Genomic DNA, 11,375 nt, shown 5'->3' with positions numbered 1-11,375 from the left:
CATCACAGTTAACATGAAGCCTTAATTTGATTTTCCCAAAGTCTCTGTTTTACTGTTATTTCATTGTACCGAGTTGAGCGTTTTCATATCGGTGTCAATCAGCTGACACCCACAGGAACAGATGGAAATAATTCCTCAAAAACACGTCGCCTTACAAACTCTTGTCACATCCATGTCTCTTTTTATTTAGGGCGCCTCTGTTAGCCGGGACAGCAGCTCATTTCGAGCTAGGTTTGCCACTGTAAAGTTTGTATTTTAAAAACAAATGATTACATACAGCATGCGTTGCAAAATGATTGGGGGAAATGTGAACTAGACACAGACAGAAGTAAACAGGGCTATAACTCTAAACGCCGCCGGTATTCTCCTTTCTGCTGATGAGGCGACTGGTGTCCAGTGTCAGCCATTGTGGCTCTATTGTTGGCTTCTATGGTGCTGTCAGGGGTATCCCTAAGTGTCCCCAATTGGTTGGAGTGGTGTAGTAAAACACGTCCCCATTCAGGCCGCCATTTCAGGCTCCGGCCACATCAGACGGACCCTCCTCGCGGTTTGTCTATTGGCACCTTGAAAGCCGAGAGGCTCCTGGCTGAGTAATCTCTTTTGAAGGGACCCCATTATAGAGATCAAAGGCCACGGCACAGAAGTGGATGGGACGAGGAGGGGGGGGTGCACACAGAGGCATTGTGTTCAATGGGTGTGATGTCATTCAGTAGTGAGTAGGAAATCCATAAAGTGGGTTTTAAATATGGAGGGGGGGGCATGCTGTTGAGGCCAGGTTACCTCCTGCGGCTCGAATTCAAAGTCCTGGCTGGCCCTCTGCCATGTGGTCGCGTAGTTTATGACCTGTAATCATCAGCTCAGGGTCTTGGGGTACTCCTGATGACAGGAAAGGTGGCAGAGAGATAAAACAGTGACCCAAAGGGAGGGAGAAAAAAAAGAAAAGATAAAGGATGGGCAGAACCCAGTCATTTTACTGCGCACACAAGCCATAACAGAAACCAAGAGCTAGTCTCTCTGGGGCCGGGATCAGAGAGAAGCAGGGAGAGAGGGCGAGATGGAGGAAGTCCAGGAACAAAACCTTTAGCCTCTGTGTTTACGATGCATGTCAAACAAACAAGACGACAATGAACTAAAACATTTTTTTGGTGGTGAAGATGATATGAGGTGTCGTTTAAAAAAAATATATATCTGTATAATAAACCTACGAGGGTGGGAGCCTGGGGATCAATTTGTAAAATGTGTGTATTTTTTTCAGTTGTATTTTTTATTTTCTACGATAACTATATTTATTTTATTTATGTATGTATTGGATAAATGTATGTACATGTTCCGTTTCTTCTTGATTCTGACTTAATTTGAACTAGTTTTAAAAGTAAATATGAAACATTGAAAATGGTCATTCAAATACGCTACTGTATGTGTACATTTTGAGAACAAATTGTGCAATGATTTAACAGATTTCCATGATAAAAGTGATAGTAATACAAATTGAAAATATCATCTGGAAAATAAACAATAATGATGATGATGATGATGACGATGATGATAATGATGATGGTGATGTAAAAGAAAAAAATAAAGTGATCCAGGTGGATCTGCTGATCATCGCAAACTTTTTTTCTCTCTGGGGGGAAACTGCTTGATTGCAGAAGAATATATTAGCAGTGTAATATATGAAATTCACTATATCATGATAATATTTTACAGATAAGACCCAGGTGTTTAGAGTGTTTTTATGTAAAATATACATGTGTAACCAGTTAGTAAAGTTGTGAGAAAATAATTTGCTGAATACAAAGATCCTTTATTACCGTGTTTGGTAGGCAAACTGAACAAACCAGCAGCTGAAGAACTGAACTCTTTAGGTGTCGTATAAGTTAACAATCACATGGTTTTAAGAGTATTTCGGTTCATGAGCCAAGTTACACAGAGAGAGACGGGATGCAAAACTGCAAACTGTCGGCGTGGGTGAAATCACGCTAAAGTGTGCCCATAGCTTGAATACCATGTACAAATTCCCCATCAGACTCGGTTGTAAAAGCACTGTTGAGGCATCCGTGGTATAATCCATATGGGAAGAGTGCGGAGCAGTAAAATTGACCCTCAGTAGGTGGCGCTCCTTCCTCTAACAAGCCGGACAGACCAGAGGCTGGAATTATCATCAGTTGTGCACTGCAGTGACCTACCACTCCAAGAAACCTTCTTCTATAAATACACACAGATATACATAGCTTTATACATAAAGGTATACTGGTCTCATATTGTACACATACAAAGTAATATATTAATATCAAAGACATACACATGCTTACATACTAATCAAAAATAACTTACATTATGTAAAGATGATAAATCATAAAAAACAGTACTTTTTTAAAAGTAAAATCTCTATCTTTATATATGACAATTTTCCCTAAGATCTAGTATTGAGGTCTTCTTGTTTTTCTGTAGTCAGTTTGGGTTGTGGTGGAGGGAGGGTTTGGAAAAGAGAGAGACAACTGAAAAAAAAAAAAAGAGTGGATGAAGGCAGGAATAACTTCCGTCATTTTTTTGAGGAAAGGCCACTTAGTCCAGCAAGAGAGAGCCACAGAAGTATGTCACAGCGGCTCTGCTCTGTGTCAGATTCCACTTCTCACTTCTCCCAAACACTCTGCTCTGACACCTTCATCTCTCTCTCTCTCTCTCTCTCTCTCTCTCTCAGCCTCCCCTCCTCCTCGTCACGCCTTCCCCCCCCACTGCCTGTTCACTCTGGACAGCAGCACGCAAACGCAGGACGAGTCGATGCGGATCCACCTCCAGCCGGTCCTGTTGTTGTCGTCCTTGGTGAGCGCCCGGACGAAGGACTGCTTGGCTTTGCACTCGCTCACCCACTGTTTTTTATCCACGCCCAAGCAGCCGGCCCCGGCGACGCCCGGCCCCGTCGACCCCGCGGTCCCGCCGGCGCCCCTCGACCTTCGCGTCGGGACGGCGTCCCTCCGCTCGGCCCGGCGGCAGCGAGTCTCGTAAAAGTACTGCTTGAGCGGCCCCGTTTGAGTCTGGATGTCCTGCAGGACGGTGACCGTCTGACCGTGGGAGTCGGTGGCGGTCTTCTTGTCGACGACCCAGTAGCTTTCCGACTCGCAGACCGACCTCTCCCCTCTCCTGGTCTCGGACAAGTGCGAGCGTTTGTTCCTTTTGGCGGGACGGGAGACCTCGCCGGCGCCTCTGATGGCCTCCGCCCAGCTCAGAGGCCCGCTCCTGTCGATCGCCCTGTCGCCGTGACCCTCGATGTGTCCGTCCACGTCCACCAAGTCCTCCTGCTCCTGCTCCTCGCCGTCCCTGTCCTCCGGCAGCATGCCGGTCTCCAACATGAGGAGGAGAGGCGGGTGCTTCGGGGGCGACGGGGACGGGGAGAACAGAACCCGTGGGTGTGCGTCCAGAAACATCTCATCTCCTTCCTGTATACTGTCCAACCTAATCCCCAGACCGAGTCCTGCTTCCAGGCCCAAGCTCTCCTCGGCCGGCTCCGGACCTCTTCCGGCCCCCGGTGTCCCCCGGCTCCCCCTCCCCACCGCCGCCACGTTTCCCGGCTGCTCCGACGGGACAGTCGGTTCCGGGCCTCTTTGACCCTGGACGCTAGCAGCCTGATTACGGGTGTCCGCCACAGAAACCTGTAATGGTCTGATGTCATTTCTCTCGGTTCTCGATTTCTCTATAGAGTCGAGAAGATTGTCCTTCTTAGCAAAGTCTGCAACACTGGTGTCATCTCGCTTGCTGCTGTCCGCTTTGTAGTCCTGTGGTAGAGAATTATCCTGGGAAACAAAGCCATTACGACTATTAACGCCGGAGGTCCTGAGTTTTCCTCCTTCTGTGGGAACATCTAAACTCACGTTGCTTATATTATCACTGTCCGAGTTGCTATTTGATGGGTAGCTTTCTCGATTCTTCCCTTTGTGCGTGGAAAGCCCTTCATGTACGGAGGATTTCGCATAATCCTCATAGTTTCGGTGGTTTTGTCCGTTGGCGTCTTGGCTGCGCGCGGCAGCCATGTTGTAGTCCTTCTGCGAGGCATTTCTCTGGAAGTCGTAGTCCACAGGGGATCGGATGGGAGCTGCGAGGCGACTGGCCGAGTCATGGCGGTCCTCTCTGCGGTCGTCAAGGCCAGGCTCTGTCGTTGCGGCAACGATCCTGGACACGGGGCTGTGAGGGAAGGGCAGGGCCGAGGCGATCACCATGGCAACCAGGGGAAGCCAGTGCATCACTCCCAAGACGTATCAGCTGATGGCGGGTCAGAGTAGATGATAGGTAGGGGGGGATAGAGGGGAGAGAGAAAGAGGGAGAAAAAGAGAGAGACAATGTTATGTTAACAAGGCAAACTGTGGCTTATACAGTTAAACTAGCACCTCAATTAAAATGTAAAATGAGAGTTTTTACTGGTGGCCTGCAGCTTTATGACCCTAGTGTTTTAACTGCTGAGGTATGGCTTTAAAATCTTGGCAGAACTCTTGGAAAAAAAGTACAGCAAGGTCGCCCCGGTTTCTCCATGTGGGAAGATGGAGTTTGGTTGTGAACGCTGACCTTCGAGCGGAGACACTGACAACCTGGTATGTACGCAAATCAGAAACTTTACAGCCAAAGGAAATGGATTAAAGCACAACAGCCACCCAAGATGGGTGGCTGGGTAATGGACGTTCTGTTTCAGCTTTTAAGGGCATGAATGTTTTTGTTGTTGTTCATCCGTGATACTTGGTAAGAAGTGTCTTTGCGTCAGCGGTGACAGATTCGGTTTGTATCGTGTCTTTTTGCCAAAACACACAAACTAAAAGGGAAGAATCACAGTGTTGCTAAGGTAAACCTCAATAACTCTACCTGATCTGACCTGGGTAGATACATTACCGTACGTACATTTGTTTTCCTTCCATCACCGGGTGCCTGAACATGATATAACACATCTGCTGCCTTGGATTGGCAAGGTTTTTCTTTTAAGGACTGTCCTCTAGGTGAAGTGCAACGGTCGCTAAGTCTTACAGTAATACTGCAGGATCTTCCAAGCAATTCTTCTTCGGGGTGGAGCAAAAGTAGGTGACATTTATGTTGCCAAAACTGTACAGTATGTTGTAAGGGGAAAATAAAAACGATTTTGCCTTTGATGCATTGCTTTGCTTGAGCTACTCAAGCACTATTACCAGCAGAGGGCAAATGAGACCGTCCAATTGGGTCTATGAAGTGATAATTATTGAGGTAAAACAATTTGCGCATTTCTTTGAGTATATCACATCACTACATATAAAACTTGCATCTATTGGTAACAAAATAGGTGTCTGTGTGAGTAACAGTCACAGATTTCCTTAGAAGTATCCAATGTGTATTATTGACAACTTAAAGATGCGCTTCCTTCTCTTAATTGCTGTCTGATTCTATGTTAAAACAACAATCGGGTCATGTCCCCATAACAACTGTGGATCAACAAACATTGTACGATAAAGAGAAATGAAAAACTGCTTCGTGTGAGCCAATACGTTTCCTGGTGTGCGGAAGACTTCTGAAGCATATCGGTTTGTCAACGTCTGACATAAGAATTTTAATGAAGGAAGAAACAAGAGCAGAGTGAAGATAATTAGTTTGGCTTTTAAACTGGAAAAAACAGCTGAGTCACCCGGTCCATGTGACATATACAGTATAGAGTAGAGTAGTGTAGCGTTGCAGGTAGAGCGTGAAACAGAAACCTTGGGCAGAGGTGAGCGCCAGTTTTGTTTGCTATTTGTTTGGAAGCAGGGAGGAGGTCAGTTGGAAAGAGTTAAAATAGGTGGAATGATCAGAATGTGAGTTGTGTGCGGCTTCACTGGGGAGCCTCCTCCACCTTCTCCTCAGGCAGCAGAGGGGGGAAAAAAACAGGGTGACAGAATGAGTGTGTGTGTGTGTTTGCTTGCTTGTGGTGGGTTTGTGTGTGTATGGGTGTGCGTGTGTGTGTGTGGGTAGGTGGGTGTGTGAGTGGATGTATCATCAGTGAGGGAGGGGTGCATGTGAATGAGTGAGAAGTGTTAAAACAAACCCCCACCCCCCCCACCCACCCACCCCTCGGTGACGGAGCGAGGCCACACCCTGGACACAAGGCAGCAGCAGCAGGGTTTGGGTGACACATCGCTCACGCAGCCACCCCAGGCGCTCAAAGTGCCTGCTTGTCTGTTTTTTTTTTTTTTTCCGCTGACAATCATCAAAGCGCAGGGCGAGCTTCCTGTTTTCTCTCTCTCTCTCTCTCTCTCTCTCTCTGTCTCTCTCTCCGACTACAGGTCGTGGAAGGACCTGCCAAAGAAAACCCAAACGCAAAACGAAAACGCCAAAACAGCGACACACCCCTCAGACACAAACGTGGAGCGCTCCGCCAAAAACTGTCATCTCAGAGTTGTTACACAGAGTGTGCAATTAAGGTGACGCTCATGTCAGGGAGGCGAGGGGGGAAATATGCGTTAGGTGGAGCAGGGGGGCGGAGGGATGGAAACTGAGACCTTATCAGCCAAGGAGGTATGGGAAAATCTCTGAAGTGTGTGAGTGTGTGTGTGTGTGGTAGGAGTTGTGTGTTTCTTTAGGGGAGGCACACACCACACAGGAGGCAGGCAGGCAGGCAGGCTGTATAAGTGGTTTCTGTGTAGCACAGCAGCAGCAGCAGCAGCACTTCATCACCATGCTCCATTTGCTACAATGACACGCATCATTTGCGCTCCCTGCAAGGCTAGACAAGGACCTCGACGCTCCTCCGCCCCTCTGGACAAGACCCAAGCACTCTGAACCCCCCTCCTCCTCCTCCTCCTCCTCCTCCTCCTCCTGCTGCCCCCAAATCCACCAACCATACCAGAAACAAAAAAAAATCCCAAACACTCTCTCTCTAAAAACGAAACGACAAAGCTCGCTCAGCAAATAAAAACCCCACTCAACGCTCCACACTCCACACTTAACTTAATCCTAATCTCCAGTTTGCCTAAATTCTCCCAAATGAGCTGAAGGGGGGGGGGAGCGTATAGGAGGAGGAATACCCTAAAACCACAGGACACTGCCTGAGCAAACAGAAAGGAAAAAAAAAAACACACATAACACATAACTCATCCAGGAAAAAACGAAGGAATAAACACACTGAACTAAACAAACAAAGACTAAAAACTGGGACATGAACTCGAAGGCTTCCATGAAAACGAAAACCCTCTCCGGTGCGGGGCCTCGACCCGCACCGGAGAGGGTTTCCCGCACGTGCCGCCGCAGCCGAGCGAGCGTGAACATCAAAAAAAGAAAAACAATAAAAAAAAAAAAGGAAAAGTGACTTGTGTGTGTGTGTAAATCTGGGCACCTGGCAACCGGATTGACTTCTGTTTGAGCGCTGCCAGTGTAAACCGTGGGGGTCTGAGCCAGATAAGGCAGCGTGAGTGAAGGAGGAATCAGGGGGAATTAAGGCTCCGGCTGTGAGACCGTCCTCCAGGGAGCAGATGCCACGAAGCAGCTCCACACCTGGCACTGGCTACTGTGCTATTAGCCTGTTAACTAAACTAATCCACCCCCCCCCCCCTCATGTGTGGCTAATGTCAGGCCCTGTCCACCTGACAGAGACATAATGCATTCTGTGTTAGTGTTGTAGCACCAGGCCCCCGTCCGCCTAATCCTGCCTCTTTGAAGTCCTGTAACCCAATGAAGACGTCTGGAACCTGCCGAATAGAGGAAGTCTCTCCCCCCTCTCCCAAAAAAAAAAAAAAAAAAAGAAGATGTTTCACCTCTTTCTACAAATTGAAATGACAAGCTTGATCCCACATGGCTCAGGTCAGACTAGAGGATGAAATGCGTTGGGGTTTTTTTTTTTTTTTGCGACACCTCGCCGTGTGACATGGAAAACACAGGCAGGCAGGTAAATGTTTGTCTTCTCTCTCTCTCTCTCTCTCTCTCGCTCTCACTCTCTCTCTTTCTCTCCCTGTGTAGAGGTTGGGTAAAAAGCCCTGGCCTCGCATGTGCTCATTTACAATGCCTGGCTGTCCCACTGTGCAAACAGCCCATTAATTCCAGGTCTATGATTGTTTCATACCACGCTCTGCCTGTGAGCTCCAGCCTCCTAACCTTGGCTCCATATGGGCGGCTGCATCAATGATATCTCCCTCAAATCATTAGCACATCCCCTCTCTCTCTCCCTCTCTCTCTCTCTCTCTCTCTCTCTCTCTCCCTCCCCTACATACACATACACAAGACATGAGTACACACTTCAGATGAGCCACTGTAAATACAGTCACAGCAATTTCATTTAAATAGAGACTTGTCTTTGCTTTGGAGAAGCCTATTCAAACCTTTATGACCCTTTCAAATACGGACAAACAAGATATAATACCTTACTACTGCGTGTTAAGGGAAATTAGATTAGATTCAATAGACTGTGAATTGTTTATTATTAGGTTATGCCTTATTTTCTTGTTTATTAAGTAGATAATAATTCACTTGCAGTTGAACCAGTCGCCCAAAATCCCCAGCTAGTCTACTGAGCCTCATCTGTTGACAAGATTAAATTAAAAAAGCATCAGCGGGCCTGGTTTAGGGCAACTTGTGTGATCTTAACCTGCGGGTTTGTATTATGAGTCGGTAGCTCTCGCCTCACCTGACTGACTGCCAACGAAAACAAAATGTGAAATGTGGCTACAGGTTTGCCAAAGAAAATAAAACATGAAATACGACTAGGACTGCTGTGTTTCAAGTGGCCTGGCACCGGGCAGGAGCAGCTAGAGTGAGGAAATGAGTGTCCAAAATTACAGAAGAAACTCCATATGATTTAATATAAATAAATAAATAAATACAATTTAAATAAATAGATTTAACTAGACGAAATATAGCCTAATAATACTAAAATCTAAACAAATACATAAAAATCAAATAATCGCATAAGTAGGCCTAAGTACATAAATAAATACACAGTATGAGCTAATTTAATAGGGTAAATAGATGAAACTAAATAAATAAATAAACAAACAAATAATTAAATAATTAAATTAATACATAGCCTACATAAAAGCATAGCCTACATACATATAATACTAAAACACAATTTTATACAGACAGTTGAGGCCTGTTAGCAGGATTTAATCCCATACCGTTTAGGTGAGATCCGGACCCCGCGTCCTTCCAGCTGACACCACATTGATTATAGAGTCCGGTCGCCAGTTGCTCAACTGGTTAAAAAAAAAAAAAAAAAAAAAAACGGGCTCAAAAACACTTTCTATCAGCAGCCACAAAACTAATCGCATGCATTTCTATCTTCTTTTCTTCTTTCAATAGTCCGTGACATGGCATGAACCAAAATCCGACGAGGAAAAGAAAAGTAAAATCGTTAAAAGGCAGAAAACTGTGCAGTCCCGGGAGCGCTTCTACAGGGAAAAGCAGCAGGCTGGTCTGTGTTATGCGCCCCAAAACTGTCAAAAAAATGCAAATGCGCCTCAAAATTGAGATATTCCAGAAGTTGTTACTCCTCCACGACAGGCGAGGGAAAACACATTTCACTTCAAATATGTGAACGAAGAAGTGGAGAAGTGAAGAAGTTTGCCAAATGTTTCAAGTTATCTGAACTCCGCCTGAAACGCGTAAACCCAGAGCAAACCGTCAAGCTAGCCGCAGTGAAAAATACCACTTCCGGTCGTTGCTTTCAAAATAAAAGCCTTATTGACGAACGCGCGTTGCAGCGGCGTATTTCGATAAGAATGACGCTTTTATTTGTGAAGGCAGATCCGTCGCACCTCCTGTATTGTTCGTTGTTATTTGTTGCTGGCTTGACGCAGCTAACGACTCCGGTTTCTTGGGAAGCGCAAAGACAAGACGGAGCAAGAGGGGTTTTTTTTTCCTCAAGAGGTTATATTGAACAGAGGCGTATAGCACTCAACGAGTAACATCTGTGAGAGCAGATGCATCTAAACCCCGTTTCCTAAAAAATACACATAGGCTATATAATAGGCTATGATATGATAAGTAATCGATGAGAGCGAGCAAAATGAGCATAGGCTACAATTCTTCCTCACTTGATTCATTCAAAATATCATTTGGGAAGTCAGGCTCGAGATGTGCGTGACAGAGACATTTTTTTTTTTTACCTTTACCTCCTCCCTGAAATACCCCGCCCCAAAAATCCCAAGAAAACAATTTGATCAATGGCCAACATTCCCGTCTTGGCTCGGATCCATAGTGATGTGGGTTTATTATAGTAACTTACAGTAACTGAGCAACTTATTATAAACAAGCTGCAGGGAAGTGGATGGTGTAATTCGTTAGGATCCATGTTTGCAAGTGCACATAGAGCAACATAATCCCACTTGGCTCAATCAACCCACTGGATGTAACCTTTTCTTTCACTGCCAATGTAAATCAGCTTTAGATTGCTTCCTCCCTCCTCGTGCCAGATCGCTTGTAAGGCTTTTAGATGTCTCTCACATCCAGAGTGACTTACAGTGAGTGAGCACAGAGGGATCAGTGTCTTGCTCAAAGGCACTTCGACAGGACATCTGGCTTTTGCTGGAATCCTTGGCTGTTATGAGGATGGAACCTGAGATCCTCTGGTTATGGGACAGTATTTACTGAAAATGTTTTGTATCCTTGTCTGAAAGGCACCTATGTTTTCTCATAAGCCAAAAATATAAGGCTGTATAAGACTATATACACCACAGACACAGATTTCTGAATAATATGCCCTGGCAAGCTATTTCAAAATGTAAGCATGCCTAAATATACTTTATAATTTAATATCAGTATATATTCAGTGTGTCCTCGGTTGGATAACATATCCTGGGATCAGCTACATTTAAACATATTCCATGTTAAATGTATCTCTGTAACATGTAAACATGTACATGCATAGCCTATAGAACATGAATATGGAATATCAGCATCCATTTCCTCCATATTGTACATAAGTGTGCATATACAGTTAAAAGATACAAGACATAGTTGGCTCCCATATATGTCAAGACATAATATAGCCTATATGATGTTAAAATGTTTCTTTTTGTGTGGGTTGATTTGTTCAGTGCGCTCATAAAGTCAGAAGGATGGAAACACTGAGACTGTCTGGTCTGTTTCACACAGAAAAATAAAGGTGTCAACTGGAACCGAAAATGGTTCTTCAGAGTGACAGAGGAACTACAGTATTTCTGGTTCCACAAAGAAAGACTAAGGTTCATTAAAGAACCATTTCTGCATTCCTTTGCTTGGAGAGGTTTGGTTGTGGTTATTTTCCAAATGTATGCCATCACCCACCATCCAATAACTCAAATAAGAATTAATTATTTTGATTTCCAACTGCAATGCAGCTGTTTTATATTCTATGTTTTTATTGTTTTAACATTTTATCTATTTTTGTCTATCTTCATTGTTATTTTATGTATTCTATG

At 45.0% G+C, this 11,375-nt stretch overlaps 1 protein-coding gene across 1 annotated transcript; it reads right to left on the bottom strand.

The window, feature by feature from the left end:
- Window positions 1-1,794: 1,794 nt before the first annotated feature.
- LOC139651932 (uncharacterized) lies at window positions 1,795-9,499 on the bottom strand. The gene is made up of 2 exons (XM_071528825.1): window positions 9,093-9,499; window positions 1,795-4,257 (listed from the first exon to the last, which is right to left on the bottom strand). The coding sequence occupies exon 2, from the start codon at window positions 4,236-4,238 to the stop codon at window positions 2,718-2,720; it is 1,521 nt and encodes a 506-aa protein (XP_071384926.1). The 5' UTR covers window positions 4,239-4,257; window positions 9,093-9,499; the 3' UTR covers window positions 1,795-2,717.
- Between the last annotated feature and the right edge of the window lie 1,876 nt (window positions 9,500-11,375).

Source organism: Centroberyx affinis, unplaced genomic scaffold (assembly GCF_046629955.1).
Source record: "Centroberyx affinis isolate AG114_WGS23_722 - 3 ecotype Tasmania unplaced genomic scaffold, CSIRO-AGI_Caff_v1 ptg001733l_1, whole genome shotgun sequence".
NCBI classification, from domain to species: domain Eukaryota; kingdom Metazoa; phylum Chordata; class Actinopteri; order Beryciformes; family Berycidae; genus Centroberyx; species Centroberyx affinis.
This window is presented reverse-complemented; position numbering and strand designations above follow the sequence as displayed.